Source organism: Bipolaris victoriae (assembly GCF_000527765.1).
Source record: "Bipolaris victoriae FI3 unplaced genomic scaffold scaffold_50, whole genome shotgun sequence".
NCBI lineage: Eukaryota > Fungi > Ascomycota > Dothideomycetes > Pleosporales > Pleosporaceae > Bipolaris > Bipolaris victoriae.
The window spans coordinates 185729-203497 of record NW_014575342.1 but is presented as its reverse complement, the minus strand read 5'-3'; the positions used below and the strand labels follow the sequence as shown (position 1 = coordinate 203497).

Genomic DNA, 17769 nt, shown 5'->3' with positions numbered 1-17769 from the left:
TCTAGCGTGCGATGTAGAGGGGAAAGTGACGTGTCTGCCCAAAAGGCGGTATTCGTGGTGCAAAGACGGGTGTCTGGTGGTACAGGATCTGGGAAGCGATTGGGTGTGTGAAGGGGAAGGGAGGATACGGAATGAGGGGAAAAGTTGTGTGCGATAAAAGGTGCTTGGAAAAAAGGAGCAATGCAGTGAACTCTTTCTCGGAAAGTTGCGGAAGTTGTGAGGCGAGAGAGAGCAATGGTCGATCAGAGGTCGGAGTACTAGTAACTATGCCGGCGACAAACTGTCGAGACACACCGACAAAACCAAACCAAAAACAATGTTACCTTGTGAGATACGTGTATTAGGGTTACTGAGTTACCAGTCCCACGGTTTAGCCTACTAGAGACTTTACTATTTTTGTCTTGCTACTGTATTTGCTAGAGAATTGGCAGATGTTAGGAAGGTAGTAGAAGAAGGTAAAATATGGGCTATTTGCGAAGATTGGCATTAAACTCTCTTTTTCAGCCCCTTCACACACACACACACACAGACGTCAGTCTCGACAGTCTTGTACTACTTACTAGTAATTACCGACAGTCGAGTCAAGCAAAGAAGTAAAAGAGCCGGGTTTGCCAAGTAGGGCCTCCTGAGCAGGGCGATTGCCAAGGGATCCCAAGCACGGCGTTGGACGGAATGGGACCTTGGGAGCTCTTAAGTGCAAGGGGAAACAAGCTTTTGGTGGTGAACAAGGCGATGTGACGCTATTGCCAAAGTTAAAAGGCGGAAAGGGCAGGACGGACATGGTTGCGACATTTGGGCGGCGGCGTCGTTGTTTCGGGAGATGGTAAGGGTGACAGAGTTACGTCGACACGCGGCGGAGGCGTTGGATAGGCAAGGCAGGGCAGGGCAGGGCAGGGCAAAGGTTCGGCTTTGTCTAGAACGGCCAAAGCAAAGACTGCAACAAAAGTGGAGCCAATTACGTGGCTCGGCGCTCGCCGGGGTTGCTGCTACTAACGCTGCGCTTGGCCGCTTGGCCTCTCTTCTCATGTAATTGTTGAATACGTGCCAGGGAAATGAAAGAGAAGGCCTCATCAGGCCGTCACTTGGTAATATTCATCGAGATGCAATAATACGCAGGCCCGGCACTTTGGAGGGCTTGCAGCGGACCTCTCGCAGCATGTTGGGGGCGCTTATGCAGGAACTTGCAGCTTATCGATAGCCCGACAACCACGACGAATGATGACCCCTTCTCCACACGGGATCGAGGAAAAAAACCGAAAACTGGGGGGAAACGTTCTCGAGCGCAAAACTTGGATGCGAGAATGAGGACAGAGATTTCGAAGCGCGCGCGGGTCCGAGGCATGATGACGTCGGCGCAGACGTGTGTAGGGAATTAATCGAGTGTCGATATGGACAGGGTGTGTGCGTGGCCAAGGTGTCGGCGCTGGCTGCTGGCAGGTGTAGGAACAAGCAACGAGAGAGAGCAAACGTCGTGCATGGCAACGTTAGTAGTCCTTTACTACTAGTTATGTCACATCTCATCTGATTCCATCTCGTCTCGTCTCGTCTCGTCTCGTCTCGTCTCTTCTTGCCTGTTTCCTCGAGCGACAAGTACAAACTTGACGACGCAACACACCACACCACCTGCACGACAAAGGGACAGGCCGACTGCAGTGTTACATGCCCACCCCATCTCTACTAGTCCTACCAACCAACCTGACTCGCCCCTTCAACCCGCCTCGTCACCAACACTCTTCTTGCACTGCGCCTCTCTGCCGCACTGTCCAGCCACCGCCCGCCTTGCTCTCCCTCTCCTCACACCCGGCCCCAGATTCACCCTCCAGCAGCCCGACGCGACTCGTCATCTCTGATTCAAGATGGTCAAACATCCAGAGCCGTCAACACGTCCGGAGATGAAAGCCAGTGTCTAGAATGGTCGATCCCTCCACGCCGCCGCTGAGCGGCCCCGCCCCTAACAGCTCGCCGGGGCCAGGAGGCTGAAGGATTCACACTCACAACCTTGCGAGTGGAGCAAACACATGCCCGCTTGACGACATGCCTTTACTTTACCCACATGCAGCCAGTCAGACTCCTACACAGTCAGCGCACCGCATCCGGTGTCTTTGTGCGCCCTGAGACTATAGATCGCAGACTCACAGCTCACCCCCCCCCCTGCGGCGTGCAGACAGGACTTACCGCTCCCGGAAACCCCGTATACGAAAACACCATCTTCTTTGGGCCCCCCTGTTTTGCCATGGGGAGCGCGGGTGTACCTGAGAGTGGCGGTTACGTGAAACACGCCAGCTCTGCTTGCTAGCTTGCGAACGTAAGCCACCATCTTAGCCGTTCACGCTGTTCCTGTGCTGTGACTGGCTGAAGCACCCTATTTCCACCTACCCCCTGGCACATTTGCTTGACCTAAAAAAGTCTGATGCTTCCGAATCCGCGCAGACTAGGCGGGGGGGGGGGGGGCATGCCTACGCGACCATCGAGTGTCCGTATCTGGCCCCCCGCTCGAATATAAGGTGAAAACCACCCGCATCCCCCCAACCTTTTTCCCCTCCTTCACCCTCACTCCTTCGCTCGCACAAACTCGGTTGTTGCCTGCCATTCCTTTTGAGCATTCTTTTGCTCTGTACATTCTCTTGTCCCCCCACTTGACAGTCCCGTTCCTTGCTCGACGTCAACAATCCATTGTTTGCGCTCAGGTTAGCTGCATCTGCTTTTAACTGCTCAATCGATACCCTCAAAGTAGCACGTGTGCAAACGCCTGAAATAAACAAACAAACAACTTTTTTGTTTTCAAACCACAAAAAAAACGACAACTACCGAACATGTCTTCCTCGATCAAGATTACCGGCCTTTTGGCTCTGGCTGGCTCTGTCGCTGCCGTCCCTCACTTCCAGCACGAGAAGTTCCACCACCGCGCTGCCTACCCTGCTGGTGGATGGGGTGCCTCCAACAACACTGTTCCCGCTGGTACTGGTAGTGCCATATACGGTGAGCCAACCACCACTCTGGCCACGACTTCGACCTCGACCCAGACCTCGTACACGACCGTCTACGTCAAGCCCTCCCCTTACCCTGGAGTTCAACAGGCCAACGTCGCCGATGTCGCCACTACCCCCGGCTGCGGTGCCACCGTCACTGTAACTGCCAAGGAGAAGGTCACCGTCACTGTCACCCCCGGGGGCGGTGCTGCTGCTCCTCCCAGCTCAGCTGCTGCTTCCCCTTCCAAGCCTGCTGAGTACGCTGCTCCATCCAAGCCCGCCGAGTATGCTGTTTCCTCCAAGCCTGCTGAGTACCCAGCCGAGACCCCCGAGGCTTCTGCTTCATCCAAGCCTGCTGAGTACCCTGCCGAAACTCCTGAGGCTCCTGCCCCATCCAAGCCAGCTGAGACTCCAGCACCATCCAAGCCTGCTGAGACTCCTGTCTACAGCGCTTCAGCCACCCCATCTGCCAGCAGCCCAGTTGGTGGTGCCTTCCCCACTGGTACTCCCGGCCTTGGAAACATGTACTCTGGCACCAAGCGTGGTCTTGCCTACAACAACGCCGAGCTCTGCTCTACCCTCGGTAGCAGCTACGGCTTCGGCTACAACTGGGCTCAGACTGAGAACAACGACATCGGCACCATGTTCATCCCCATGATGCACAAGCCCAGCGACTCCACCGCCGACGAATGGCTCGCAAACGTCGACAAGGCCGTCAAGAAGGGCTCCAAGGCCGTCATGGGTTTCAACGAGTGCGACATTGCTGCTCAGTGCAACCTCAGCCCCGAAGCTGCCTGCTCTTCGTGGAAGGAGTACATGAACCCCGTCAAGGAGGCTCACCCCGACGTCACCATCATCGGTCCCTCCGTCAGCAACGGCCAGGCTCCTCTCGGTCTCGACTGGCTCTCGCGCTTCCACACCGCCTGCCCCGACGCCAAGGTCGACGCTACCAACATCCACTTCTACGACGTCTACGACGACAAGACCATTGACCGCTTCATTGCCCACGTCAAGCAGGCCGCCGAGACCTACGGCCAGAAGGTCTGGATCACCGAGTTCGGCCTCAACTCCGGTTCCGCCACTCAGGAGCAAGCCGCTAGCTTCCTCAAGGACTGCATGGCCTACCTCGATACCTCAGATGATGTCCAGGGCTACTCATGGTTCATGGTTGGCACCGGTGAGAACCAGCTTAACCTCTCTGATGGTCTTTCTCCCATCGGAAAGGTCTACGCTGGTTCTTCCTAAAGAGATTAGAGGGTTTTCTCTCTTGTTAGATTAGACCTTTTCTTTTCTCTTTGTCTTCTTCTTCTTCTTAAACTTTAACTTTTCTTGCACTTTTTTTTTACACAACTAGGAGATTGATGAAGGGAGGGTGGGGGCGGTTTCAGGGTGATGGATATGTGTAACTCAAAAAGGCGTTTGTACATACCATTATGGCGTCGCCTTATACATACATCATCTTTTTTTTACATATCATGCTTCTTCTGATTGCTTCATTGGTGACGATGTGTATATATGTGTGTATGTTGGTGTATTCAAGTGACGATGAATGTAGATGTGCCTCGTTCTTAGCACATGAATTAACTGGAGATGCAACGTTTCCTTCTGGATTTAAGTTGTGAGCGAAGGCATGTACAAAGAAGGGGTTCTCCCGTCAGAAATCGAGATGGCATCTTGCATATATCGAGAGAATCAATGGGTGTATATAGATCCTACCTCCTATATTTGTATTCCAACAATCCAAGAGAAAACAAACGAGTATTTTTTTTATCAACAAACCCCGTTTTGTTTTCCCTCTCCTTTCCAAGCGTCCTACATGTATAACTTTCTAGTATCCAAGTACCTTCCACATGTCATGTTCCTATCAAATCACAACAAACGTAACCATCCAAGTATAATTTCACCCCCAAAAAAGCAACAGAAGAAGAAGAAGAAGAAGAAGAAGAAGAAAGAAAAAAATCCACTCTCTGCTTGTTTCTCACTCGATCATGAAATTTAGTAACTTTACATATATTCCTTAACAAAAAAACAAAACAGCCCTTCTACCTGTACATATAGCGACAAGAACAACCCGTCATTCAAATTTTTTGAAAAGTGTTTTTTTTTTTAAATTGCCAGCCCCCCCCCCCCCCCCAAACTCATATAGGCTTACCTTATCAACCATTTATCAAGAACCAGATGAAAGAAAAGAAGAAAACAACGCCGAATCCAGTGCTATCCCAAAAAAAGAAAAGAAAAGAAAGAAACCAGTCTCTGGTTTCCCCCCCACTGTTATTCTCGGTTGTCCCTCCTACCTCTCTCTCTCTCTCTCTCTCTGCGTCCCGATATACATAATCGCCTGGTCTTTGAAAAAAAAACACAATAATTTTTCCCTTTCTGTTAAACAAGAAGAAGAAAAAAAGTAAAAAAAGGTAATGGTATATATAATACAAAATCCAAGCCAAGCCCCGTCCATACGCCCGCGATGCAACGGTTGCTCGCTTTCTCTCTCTCTCTCTCCCCTCTATATCCCGCTTTCATCCCAAAATAGCATGATTTATGTTGGTGGTTGCTGCTGCTGCTGAGCCTGTTGCTGCGCAAGCTGCAAGCTCTGTTGCATAACCCCTGGCCCCCAACTCTGATGCAAGCCTGCACTATTCGGCGGTTGTTGTTGTTGCTGTTGTTGAAGTTGCTGTGGACCGGGATTCGAAGCGACGCGTTGTGGGCCCGGGGATTGTTTCATCTGGGCTGACTGGCCCTTCCAACCGGGGAATAGTTCTTGGAGCTTGGTGTAGAGCTTGGCGAGGTCTGCATGCGAAGGGGGAACAGACATGATGGCAGGTCCCGGTTGCATTTGTTGGCCTGGTTTGGGCACTTTTTCGGCGTTTTGGGCGAGGTAGGCTAGGTTGGCTTGTAGGCGTCGCATGTAGCTGTGTAGGTAGGTTTCGTTAGCTTGGTTTTGCGGCCAGACGGGACTATGGCGACGCGAACAATGAGTAATCACAACAACGGGGGGGGGGGGGAAGTACATACTCTACGTACTCCTTGGACGGCTGCGCTTTCTCGCCCTCGGGCTTGCCCTCAGGCGTGGGTCCTACATGACCCGCCTTGCCCTGTGCCTGCAGATCGCACACCTCCTTGATGAGTATGCTGTTGATCTCGAGGAGCGTCGCGACGCGGTCCTGACTACGCGCCGGATTGCTGGGCGACATGGGCGACGGGGGCACTGCCTTGACGGGCGTCTGCAGCTGAAGCGGCTCCGACTTGATGGGTAGCTGGAGATTCATGGGTGTCTGGTGGCCGTTTGTAGGCAAGGTGCCGGGCGAGGGCTGGGGCTGGGGGGTCGCAAAGGGCGGCTGTCCGGTGACGCTTGCGGGCGAGGCAGTCTGGCGGTTCTGCGCAAACTGTTGCTGGTGAGCAGGCGAGGGCATGGGCTGCGCGAAGGGCGCGCTCGAGTATGGGCTAGGCGACGACAGCTGGTGTTGTTGCTGTTGCTGCTGCTGTGGTTGCGGTTGGAGGGCAGCTGCGGCATGGTGTCAGACCAAAGGCGAAAAGGCAGATCGTGCACAATCAATCAATCTACACTGGCTTACCTCGCTGCTGGAGATATGGGGCTCCAGACGGCATGACACTATTTCCCATGGCGCCACCCATGCCGGCGAACGGGGCGTGCTGGGCATACTGGCCTGGAGCGTTTGGTTGCTGCTGGAGGCGCGCCTGTGGATCAAACTGGGCGTGTTGCGGGGAATTGGCAAACTGGCCGCCGTACGCATTAGGGTTATTGAAATCCATCTCCGGCACTCATTGGCCACGTCGCACAGCTCGGATTAGATTGATCGGTGGGTTGATGGGAAGAAAGTGCGGTTCGTGATAAGGTTAGGATTCGGCTCTAGAAGCCTTCGAAGCCAGCCCTTGGGCCAGCCGAGCGGGTCAGGCCCGACATCAAAGCGTTGCCTCGAGCCGCCTCCCTCGAGGCGCGCGCGCAAGGAACAGCACCCGCAAAAGCACTCGAGAAGGAGACCACAGAGAACGCTTCCCCCTCACCCCTCTGGTCCCAGTATGCGACCGTCAGGATCAGCAATGCAAGCACGCCATGACGCAGCGCCACGAGCATCCTCAGACTCTGACACCCCTGTCCACAAGGCCCACAAAAATGCTTGACATATCGTCCGAAATGCGACGAGACGCGTCCAGAACAGTCACCAGGTATGGCCGGCTGCAGTTAGCACCGGGTCCTATCCGTTATTAGATCTGTCCATATTAACTCCTGCCTGCCATCCATGTGCCTGTTCCCTGGGACCAGGAACGGGACACGGCTCCGACATGGAAAGCCAGATCCGCGCTGACCCTGACCGAGTAATCGTTGCATCACTTGTATCACATACTCGGGCTTCTTGGTGGCTGACTTGATCTTGCATTCACTCAGCCTGAGTCCAGCGCCAGTTTTATGGTTCCTGGCCAACCCTGGCGCATCACACATCCTGTAGACAAGAGAGTGTCTCTGATAAACCTGGAGCCGACCTTCCCCACACTTCATACAGCGCCTATCATACACCCATGTGGCCGATGAACTTTGGTATGTGACGCTTTCGGACCGAAGGTATGGATATACATAGTATCGCTGGAACAGACAAGCACCGTCCAAGTCATCATTCGCCGAAGACGTCCTCTTTGATCGGTGTCTCTTTGCGACGCAGTGCCACAAAGTACGCCTCTCTGGATTCCTGCAGCTGTCAGCATTGAACACAAAGATCTCAAGGTTGCATACAGCCCGTGACGACTCGGGCTTTTCCCGATGTACTTTGGTAAAGAGACGCTTAAGTTTCATCTCAAAAGCCTTCTCCTCGGCCCCTTTGTAGTACTTGCAGAGAAAGTGGCCGTTAGTCTTTAATGTGTCAAAGGCAAACATCAGAGCTGCCATGCACAGATCCTGCCCCAGTCAATAGTCTATTTGCAGCTCAGAGGAGCACTACTGACCATGCTGCCCGTGTGGTCTCTGAAAGCGTTGCCGCTCGTGTTCATCATCCTAATATAAGGGTCACTAAGGCTCTTTTTGTAGAAGCCGGTAGTTTGGTCCCAGGGTTCTGACATATCACTGAGTACCACATCTACTGTTCTTCCCCGCTGTGTATCGCGCTCTTGGAGCGACAGATTGGTCGAGATTGGGTTGTCGCCATCCGAGTCCTCGAGTGGCCGTCCAATCGCTTCAGGGTCTGCACCATCCAAATGTGCCTGACGTTCGATCTCAATGTAACCCCGCTGCATTTCATCTAGCTCTTCCTCAGTGAGTCCTTCGCTTGTGCTCGAAGAAACCTGTCTCCTAGGCCGACCAAGATCTGTATCTCGAACATATGCTCGCACTTGGTCTTGAATAATAGGTGATAGGAAATCGCCTTGAATAGTTGAAACACCTCGAGGAGGCTGGGCGGGTATGAGATCGATGCCAATGACTCGCCCGTCTGGAGATGTGCGATTCACGGCGACCTGATCAGCGTGAGATGATGCCAAAAGAAAGAAACTCCATTAACAAACCTGAGACCACGACCCTGGTGCATATCCCTGGTGACGTTAACTTTCAATCATCAATGCAAAGGGCAGACCTACCAAGTCAACAACTGTTTGCCCAGGTTTAAATAGCTTGTGTTTGTCGTTGAGCTGTGATATGTTAGTCACTGCCCAGTCTTTGCCGTGATGCGCTCCCACCTCAAGCAGCTTGAAGGCAGCACGGCTCTTCAGGCCTTGAACTCGTGCTTCCTTGGCAAAAAAGTCCCTGCCCTGTCGCGACTTCCATCTGGTTGAGGACGAGGACGAGTGACGTATTGATTGTGCAAAAATATGAGTACGAGAGCTACATGTTGAACACGCCGAAGCAAAACACACGGTGGCTTCTGGATAAACACGAGAACCCAATAGTAAGCTATCAGTAATTTGCCGAAAGAGGCGGCGCGATAACATTGTAAAGACGCAGAGGAAGAATTTCACATCTCGCTCTTTGCGGGCAAGATAATCTCATATGGCTACTACTTATCGATAACAGGCATGGTACCTCGACAGTCTCAACATCACACAGCACACCAGCTCCAGATCGATTCACATTCATCAGGATACGATTAGTAGAGGCCGTACGATTGAATACAACTAAACACTTTGTCTAGAATCTATCTTGGTCCCTCTAAGCACAGCCGGGATTTGTGGCTGCGCCGCTCGCATCCAACCACCCGAGATATTATCGCATCCTCCAGGTCGACCTCGGGATATTCAAGCCATGACGGAATTCCTTCCACGGCCGATGCGTGTACTACCCCGCTATCTCCTGTATTCTCCACACCAGACTTTCCCAGCTTGGTCTTGGGTCGTGTGGCCCTTGGAGCAAAAGCCTTGATACGCCGTCATAGTAGTCATACCGGAGTACTAGTAGGAGCGTTCCGGGCACAGGGTAAACCACCACTACTACCTGTTCAGCATCATAAGGATCAACGGAGGCTCACATTGCCGGGCAGGCACAGCAAAAGGACACGAGACAGGACGCGTGCAAACGACCATATGTGGCTTCAATGGCGGCTGACTGAAAGGGGTGATGTGGTGCCCAGCTGACTGCGACGCCCTAGTAAGGGGTGGTGAGGCGAAAGGCCGGATTCTTCTAGAATGCTCTTGTGTCCTCCCCTGGCTAGCCTACGATGGGAGCGTGTGTGTGTGGTTTCCACGTCCCAAGACTGTGCGACATGATGCAATTTGATGCCATCCGAGTCCGATTGACTCGGTGAAAGGCATGCGCTGCACCTGTAGCTTGTTGGCAGCGGAACACGGCAAACATGTTGCGACCAGAAAAGGACAAGAGATGTCAGTCTGAGCCAAGTATGACATCGCGAAGTACCGGACGGGGCTGTCAGCGAGTACCGTGGTCGTTTATAAAGGCGTTGCGGACAACATTCGTTGGCTCGCGGCGCGCTAGACTAAAATCTGCCTCGTCCTCCCGCTGTCCTCAAATCTCCACATCCAGCCCATTCAAACACCGCAACCTCATTTGCGCCCCAGGACCCATGAGACACGCGCACCCCGGAGTGCAAACAGTCACCGTCTAACTGCCTTGCATGGAAGATCGGATTCACCGCGAATTGACCGTACCCGCCCGCCTCACTGCGAGAAAACCGTCTACATCTCCGAAACAGTCACCTCCGATGACCTCGAAATCACGTCGCGCGGCCTTTTCTTTGCTTCGATAGAATCCTGCCTTTACTCCGGCAGCACCAGACTCGCTCCGCCTACCACCAGTGCAATACTCCGACCAGCCTAGACTTACACCATGTCCAAATCCACGGAAAAGCCGCAACCACAGGGGGCCGCCATCATGAGCGATGAGCCAGGAAACGGCATAAAAGTATGTACCAGCGCAGTCCGTACCCTCAACACTTTAATTGACACGTACATGCAGCCTCTCGGCACGCCCGACATCACAAGCCTACAGCGCATTCGACAGGTCTTTGCGCAGCCGGTCCTAGCCTCGTTTGTTGCAGGCGGCGTGGCTGGCGCAGTCTCCCGGACCGTCGTCTCCCCCCTCGAACGCCTCAAGATCCTGTTCCAAGTCCAGAGTGTCGGTCGCGAGGAATACAAAATGTCAGTGCCCAAGGCTCTGGCCAAGATGTGGAGGGAAGAGGGCTGGAGAGGCTTCATGGCCGGAAATGGCACAAACTGCATACGCATTGTTCCATACTCTGCTGTGCAATTCAGTGCATACAACGTCTACAAACGGGTAAGTGAATCCTTGGAATTTCTGCTATTTGCTTTGTTTTCCGGCGAGCGACTTGCTTTTTGAACTGGTGGAATGAGGGGATCAGACGCACATGGAATGGAGACTGGGTAGGTTAAGTTGGCGGAGGGCTGACGTAGGTATCGTGGCTGACGAAGAGGAGAGAATTGGGAAAGTCGCACAAGGACAATGAACACTGGCGCAACCTCCCTAATTGCGACAGCTGACCTGTACTAGTTCTTTGAGAGTGAGCCGGGTGCACCGCTCGATGCTTACCAACGATTACTCTGTGGAGGTCTTGCCGGTATCACCTCTGTTACCTTTACGTATCCGCTCGATATCGTCCGCACGCGGTTGTCGATTCAGTCTGCATCCTTCTCAAGCCTCAAGAAAGAGGCCGGCCAGAAACTACCGGGTATGTGGGCACTCCTCGTGAACATGTACAAAACCGAGGGCGGAATGCCGGCGCTATATCGCGGCATCATCCCTACGGTAGCTGGCGTTGCACCATACGTTGGCCTCAACTTCATGGTTTATGAAATGGCCCGTACTCAGTTCACACGCGATGGCGAGAAAGACCCCAGTGCGTTCGGCAAGCTGGCAGCCGGTGCAGTTTCTGGTGCTGTCGCGCAAACCATTACATATCCGTTCGACGTCCTGCGACGAAGATTCCAGATCAATACTATGAGCGGCATGGGATACCAGTACGCAGGTGTTGGTGATGCTGTCAAGCAGATTATCAAGACAGAAGGTCTCGGGGGCATGTATAAGGGCATTGTCCCTAATCTGCTCAAGGTTGCGCCCAGCATGGCGAGCAGCTGGCTCAGCTTTGAAATGACTCGAGATTTGCTCATGGGCAAATGGAACTCGGGCTTTTTGTAAGAACACACGATTCTAAGCATCAACATGATGCAAGCGTCGCATTGCGAAGCACCCCTCCGGATAGACGGTTATACATTGACGACCAAACGAACAACCACCCACCTTTGGGAATGAAGATAAGCAGAACCGATTACGAATATTCTGGAAACTACCAAAAAAGAAAATCAGCATTGCATTGGGACCAGCGCGGCTTGGAGATTTGATTCGGGGAAATCTTTTAACACCCCCTCCCTCGATGGATATATAGCGACGGCGTTTTTTTTTGAACTGGAATCGTTTACAAACTGCACCTTGTACCTACTTTTTTTCTTCTATCTTCGAACTTGTTTTGAAGTCCTCCCCCCTTTAATTTCTCTCTACCCAAAAAAAATGGACAGCACTTCAAGGAGGGGAGGGCTATGGGTTACGTTACACATAGACGCATCTCGAGCCCCGACTGATTATGGGACCGAAATGGCATACTACCTGTACAACAAATGACAGCCTCGAGTGTGCGTTAGGAATACGCTTGCGAATAGAAGAAATCCAATGTATTATGCACCATTAAAGACAGTAGTTTCTTTGATTTGGTATTGATTTGCTGTGTGAGCAGACATAGATGTACTACTTGTGCAAGCCATTGTCAAGCCCATTACGTCAAGTGTGCCAAGGCCGAGGGGAATATCAAGGTACAAGTATCATCAGTCAATTGGAACCAAGTGACACATGCGTGCTATTGAACGATTTGAAATAGTCTACACGAAGTAGCTGGAAATATCAGCCACCCCAAGACTGTTGCTTGGAATGTGCGAGAAAGAAAGATGGTGCATTATTTACATTATCTCTTTTCCTCTTTTTTTTACAAAGCACCGTCCTTCCTCAGAGTCTCATTGCCCCATGGCTCGCTGGTCAGGCAGGTCAAGCCACCGGCGGGCTCGCACGACTGTCGTCCGCTCAATGGACCTGGCGATGGCAGCTCACCGGACTGAGCACCTGTCGCTTGGGCGGAGTGCTTCAGAGCCTTGAGGAGCTTGACAGTCGAGTCGTATGTAAGGTCCTCATAGTAGTCGTCGTTGATCTGAACCATGGGGGCATTCGCACATGCACCAAGGCATTCCACCTCTGTAAATGTGAAGAGGCCGTCTGGGGTAGTCTCGCCGTGGTGGACACCCAATGTGTCTTCGCAAGCCTTCATGACGGCATCACTGTCGCAGAGCATACAGGGAGTCTAAAATGATACATCAATGCCCATGTTCTCAATTGTCCATGTTCCGCAATTGCCCAGGAAAACTCACAGTTGTGCAGACCTGGACGTGGTACTTGCCCACGGGATCCCGGTTGTACATTGTATAGAAAGTGGCAACTTCGTATACACGCATGGGCGGCATTTCGAGTATCCGCGCAACCTCATTCATGACGCTGATGCTGCAGAATCCGTGCTGGCGCTGACCGAGGTCGAGAAGCGGCATGACGGCTGCCTTCTTGTATTGCGAGGGGTACCGGGAGACGATTTCCTTGATGAGCTCCTCATTTTGCGCCGTGAATTTGAAGGGAATCTTGGGGTTGTTCTCGGGCGTGTCGCGGTGCTACAAAAGACGCAATTAGCCCCTTCCCCGTCTTGTCTGTGAGCGCTGGCGGTTGCGGGCAAAAAGTACATACGACGTTGAGCGAGCCGCTCTCATTCCACGCGGGGCGCGAGACGCTGAAGGCCCGCCATTGAACCCTCTGGAACGGTCGCGAAGTGCGTGGGGCAATTCGGCAGGCAAAGGGTACCAGTCTTGAGGCCATGGTGGGTTGTGACTGCGGGCGGGAGGCGATGGCGGCGATTGAAGTCGTCAACGATGAAGCTCGTCGAGAGTGCCAAGCCGTGCAGGGATTATTGCAATCAACCCGCTCTGATTGGCTGCCTCTGGAGTCTCCACCAAGTACCAGCCCGAACGAGCATCTGTCTCTGTCATCGCCAACTTCTTTGCCAGTATCGGCTTCATGTTTTCCTGATGCCCGACGTTTTTGCTCGATCGCGTGTTCCCCGGGTCTCCACGACTCTAAAGGCCGTGCTGCTCGATTCACACTGCTCGCTGCCCTTGTTGTGGCGAGGCATGCATCTCCACTACGGCTGAGCCCGCCACGTAGCAAGCTCCACCGACACTGTCGCTTCTGACCATGCTGCTCATGCTCACCACACAGTCGGATGCTTCATTTTTCTTAGGTCAGGCTGCCCTCACAGGCTGCGGGGCCATGGCTTTGCTGGCAGTTTCCGATGCTATGACTGTTTTGGGCCGGGGACGGTTCATTGCCTAGCACGAGCGAGACCAATGAATTGTGCCTCTGGCGGTCTACCACGTCTGATGCCCAGTGGGTCTGCCACTACAAACGCTGGGTGCGCCTTGCGAGCCTGCAGCGTCCTCAGGATACATTCGGTGGGCAAAGCAACGCACAGTAAAATGCCTCTGAATCCGTCACCGGTGGAACGATGCTGCAGCCCATAGCCAATCGGCCGCTGTTCGCCTCACCCGCGGCGCTGTGCGCGGACATGCTAGCCGTTTGATGTGTTGTACGCATGTTTGTAAGTAGTGTCCGATTTGGCGTCTTCGAGCCTGCAGGATTTCTATGCGACTTTCTCGAGGCGTGTTTCAGAGTCATTGTGCTACTACGTGTACAAGGCCATCGCTCTTACCGCACTTCACTAGCAGACCCATGGCGGTCAACATCTTGCATGTATAAGTACCGTTCGTCGATGATTCGCAGGCCCTCCAGTTCCTGTCTTCTCACTCTCCACTGCATCTACTTAACGGCGCTCTTATAGCACCGCACTTGCACATTAATAATCCCACCTTGTACACATTTGCCCGCCCACCTCCCATCCCCATTCCTATATACACCGAGCATGTGCAGGTTCACAATCGCTACGCTCGAATGCGGGCACCCGCAAGAGGACCACGTCGACACATACGGATGCCCATACTTCCAAAGAAGCAATCTCCACTGTGACCGCGACAACCCGAACAACAAAGACCGATTCACTATCAAGACCTGGGACCGTGAAGGCATATGCAACCGATGTCTCAGCGTAGCTCGCAAGAGGGAGGAAGAGGCGATAGAGCGTGAACAAAAGAAATACGACGAGCAGCGTCGCCGAGAAGCCAAGGAGCGGGAGGAAGAGTTGCGCCGTGGAGAACGAGAGGTCCTTGAAAGGGGACATCGACAAGAAGAGGAGCGACTTGCTGAGAAGAAACGCCGCGAAGAGGCTCAAAGGGCACACGAGAGGCAAAAATGGGCATCCGAGGAACGTACTAGGGAAGTGGAAAGGAAAAGTAAAGAAGAGTATGAGCGACAGATCCAACTGCAAATGGACAAAGACATGGAGTACATGATGGCAAAGTCACGAGAAGAGGCTGAACGGAGAGAACGGGAAGAAGAGGAGGAAATACAGCGAGCTCTGGCTGAATCTGCTAGACTAATACGCTCGGAGAGGAGTTATCAAGAGGATCAGGTAAGTGAAGAATTTGCACTTCAAACTACGCCTCGCTTATATGACAAGTGTTTTAAATATTTTACTAACATGCCGCTTTTTCTATAGATGTCATCAGGATCACGAGAACAAAGTGGTGGCCGTATCGAGTCCTGGATTGAAAGCACATCGCGGACTACCACAACCACAACCGTAAACAACCACAGCAGCGGCAACAACCACAGCAGTAGCTACAATAACAGCCACAACAACAACAGCAGCAGCAACCACAACAACAACAACTCAAACTACCCTCAAAAGTCATCCTCGCCTCCCTCACCACCCGCCACTCCTCCCACCAGAAAGGCCACCTCACCGCCACCACCACCACCTCTCCCCGTCACCGCTCCCCGATCCCCAGTCAACAAACCTGCCGCTCGCGCCCCACCACCACCGCCTCCAGCCCCCAAGCCAGCGGCCCCAGCCAAAGAAATCAACTACTCGCTCCCCGCCGTCGGCGACCAAAAAATCGGTCGTTTCCGCCTGGGAAGCCGAGCCGTCCCCGTCCACGAATCCCAGGACATCCCCGAGACGCCCATCACCCCCGCGAAGCCCATCGCCCCAACCACACCGGCCCCCATGGTCCGCCTCGGTGGCGCCATCCCCGTCTCCGACGTGCCCATCGTACGTGAAATCAAGGGCCAGGTCAAGCCCGTTCCTAGTGCTATGGAGAACGCCAGGCCGGCGCTCCCGCTCAGGAAGCCAAGTGTGTCGCGCAAGGGACCGCCTCCTCCAGTTCCCAACCGTGATGGCAGGGACCCGCAGCTCGAGGCTATGCTGGCCAAGCGACGGGCGTGGGAGCCTGAAGAGGATGAGGGTGCGACGATTACCCCGCCCAGGTCTCCTTCCAAGGGCCACACGCCTCCGGCTAGGAGGTTGACTCAGAATGAGTTTGATACCAAGCGCAAGATGGGCTGGAAGAACAACGAGGATGAGTAAGGGAGAAGGAGACATTTAGCGTATAATCTTTTTTGTATATGTATTTACTTTTCTTTTCTTTTTTCCAAAGGATCAATAAAGGGATATTTGATTTCATTTGTGGTATACATCGCTTAGCACCTCTACTTTGACTTTTGCCAACATCTGAGATATACTCTACTCTGGTAATGTGATCTATCAATAATGTTGTATGTGAGTATGTTTCAAAAGTGAATCATCGCTGTCCACCTTACGTATTGCGGAATAACACTAAATGACGTAGTACTCTCGCTTTAGGAACTCATAGATGTAATCGAACTCATTGTAGCCACTAGTGGACGTATCTGCGTTTGAGAGCCGCTCTCCACACTCATCGACACTCTGACACTATCTACATGTTAGCATGGAGCCGATATGAGTGTTGCAACGTGAACAACACATGACAAGCAAGGCTTACCATGTCAGGATCGTACTTGGCGTATTCGAAAAAGGCATTGACCTTGTTGATGTAATCAGGAGTGTTGAGATTGACCTCCTGATTGCGAACTTCGTCACAGCCGTGTCTACCATTTTTAGCGCACATCCCGATGAACTCGAGTAAGAACTTACGCTACAACTCTTGCCTCAATACCCTCCTCCTTGACAACATCCATGACGAGCTTGGCAGATATGATACGGTCGGCATGTTCGAGTTGATAGTCGTCTTGGCCAGTCGAGAGAGACGCCAGGTAATTCAGGACGTGGATTTCGTCTGCACGCCTCTCACGAAGGATGGCGGCGATGATCTCTTTTAAATCTCTGATAGTATACGTAGCAGCTCCGTCGGTGGCAACGATGTGAGAAATGTCTGCGCTGTATAGCATTTTCAACGACTGCTCTCGGTAGGCACTATATCCCTGACCGTAATACGTGCTGTCTGGTAGACGAAGAAAGAGGATTTGGACATTGGATAGACCCAGAAGAGGCGAAGCAGCGATATCGTGTTTGCCGAGTCGAATCGTCGTGTTGTTGTGAACTGTATTGTCCAGGTTAGTATCAGTCAGGAAATCAGTCTCTGAGGTGATTTACCTGCGGGTGTTCCTTCCAACTTATCCACACCACTGCCCCCTCCTCCCCTCAACGACGCGCTAGACATAATCTCATATGACCTTCCTAATCCATACTCCAGCTCTTCCCTCCTCGTATCATTCCTCGCCTCACCTCCCGTATCCGCATTGAACGCGACCGTAGTAACGCACTTGAATACGAACAGATCATGAAGGACGTCCGGGTTTTGGAAGAGTAGGCTGTCGACGGTGTGGGCGGTGAAGTATATAGAGCCGCTGTTTGCTGTTAGTAAAAAGATGTTGGAGGATGGGTAGGGAAAATGTACCCAGTACATGGGAAAGGCGACGGAGTGGATGAGGCGAGGCATAGGGTCATTAGGAGGGTGAGGAAGAGAGAGTAGTAGTGGCGGAAGAACATGGTGGCGGGTTGGATCGAGCGTCAAGCAGAGAATGGAAGTGCAAGGAGAGGAAGGATCGAGGAAAACAGTGAGAGAGGTTGAGAAGGCAAGGTTTGCAAATGTGTTGAGGTGGAATATTTGTTCGAAGCAGTAACGACGCTTTGCTTGGGAAGGCACGCACTGGAAGCCATCAATGCTACCTGCAACCTCACACTGCCATAACATACAGTAACATAAACATAGCATATCAACGACGAAGCAATTGACTGCACAAAGGTGTACCTGACGCTTGTGGATGAAACTGATCGTTCCTTGACTTCAATTCCCGGGCTTGTAGAGA

The 17769-nt window shown here is 52.7% G+C and overlaps 9 protein-coding genes across 9 annotated transcripts; 4 read left to right on the top strand and 5 right to left on the bottom strand.

The window, feature by feature from the left end:
- Positions 1-613: 613 nt before the first annotated feature.
- COCVIDRAFT_53011 (hypothetical protein) lies at positions 614-781 on the bottom strand (the record flags this gene model as incomplete). Its single annotated transcript, XM_014700422.1, has 1 exon — positions 614-781. A coding segment is annotated over one exon (168 nt), but the record flags the coding sequence as incomplete, so codon positions are not given.
- A 2032-nt stretch (positions 782-2813) lies between these two features.
- COCVIDRAFT_38466 (glycoside hydrolase family 128 protein) lies at positions 2814-4214 on the top strand (the record flags this gene model as incomplete). The annotated part of the gene is made up of 1 exon (XM_014700421.1): positions 2814-4214. The coding sequence occupies one exon, from the start codon at positions 2814-2816 to the stop codon at positions 4212-4214; it is 1401 nt and encodes a 466-aa protein (XP_014555907.1).
- Positions 4215-5505: 1291 nt separating this feature from the next.
- On the bottom strand, positions 5506-6740 carry COCVIDRAFT_101173 (hypothetical protein; the record flags this gene model as incomplete). The annotated part of the gene is made up of 3 exons (XM_014700420.1): positions 5506-5878; positions 5991-6442; positions 6534-6740. 3 exons carry the CDS (start codon positions 6738-6740, stop codon positions 5506-5508), a joined length of 1032 nt encoding a protein of 343 aa, XP_014555906.1.
- Positions 6741-7041: 301 nt separating this feature from the next.
- On the top strand, positions 7042-7197 carry COCVIDRAFT_101145 (hypothetical protein; the record flags this gene model as incomplete). The annotated part of the gene is made up of 1 exon (XM_014700419.1): positions 7042-7197. One exon carries the CDS (start codon positions 7042-7044, stop codon positions 7195-7197), a length of 156 nt encoding a protein of 51 aa, XP_014555905.1.
- A 400-nt stretch (positions 7198-7597) lies between these two features.
- On the bottom strand, positions 7598-8903 carry COCVIDRAFT_27322 (hypothetical protein; the record flags this gene model as incomplete). The annotated part of the gene is made up of 6 exons (XM_014700418.1): positions 7598-7672; positions 7717-7878; positions 7926-8432; positions 8481-8507; positions 8553-8603; positions 8652-8903. The coding sequence occupies 6 exons, from the start codon at positions 8901-8903 to the stop codon at positions 7598-7600; spliced, it is 1074 nt and encodes a 357-aa protein (XP_014555904.1).
- A 1348-nt stretch (positions 8904-10251) lies between these two features.
- On the top strand, positions 10252-11577 carry COCVIDRAFT_27321 (hypothetical protein; the record flags this gene model as incomplete). Its single annotated transcript, XM_014700417.1, has 3 exons — positions 10252-10326; positions 10381-10698; positions 10933-11577. The coding sequence occupies 3 exons, from the start codon at positions 10252-10254 to the stop codon at positions 11575-11577; spliced, it is 1038 nt and encodes a 345-aa protein (XP_014555903.1).
- An 838-nt stretch (positions 11578-12415) lies between these two features.
- On the bottom strand, positions 12416-13344 carry COCVIDRAFT_27320 (hypothetical protein; the record flags this gene model as incomplete). Its single annotated transcript, XM_014700416.1, has 3 exons — positions 12416-12784; positions 12852-13142; positions 13216-13344. The coding sequence occupies 3 exons, from the start codon at positions 13342-13344 to the stop codon at positions 12416-12418; spliced, it is 789 nt and encodes a 262-aa protein (XP_014555902.1).
- A 1099-nt stretch (positions 13345-14443) lies between these two features.
- Positions 14444-16006, top strand: COCVIDRAFT_16673 (hypothetical protein; the record flags this gene model as incomplete). Its single annotated transcript, XM_014700358.1, has 2 exons — positions 14444-15049; positions 15137-16006. 2 exons carry the CDS (start codon positions 14444-14446, stop codon positions 16004-16006), a joined length of 1476 nt encoding a protein of 491 aa, XP_014555844.1.
- A 249-nt stretch (positions 16007-16255) lies between these two features.
- On the bottom strand, positions 16256-17449 carry COCVIDRAFT_38460 (hypothetical protein; the record flags this gene model as incomplete). The annotated part of the gene is made up of 5 exons (XM_014700415.1): positions 16256-16372; positions 16443-16548; positions 16595-17000; positions 17084-17307; positions 17358-17449. 5 exons carry the CDS (start codon positions 17447-17449, stop codon positions 16256-16258), a joined length of 945 nt encoding a protein of 314 aa, XP_014555901.1.
- Between the last annotated feature and the right edge of the window lie 320 nt (positions 17450-17769).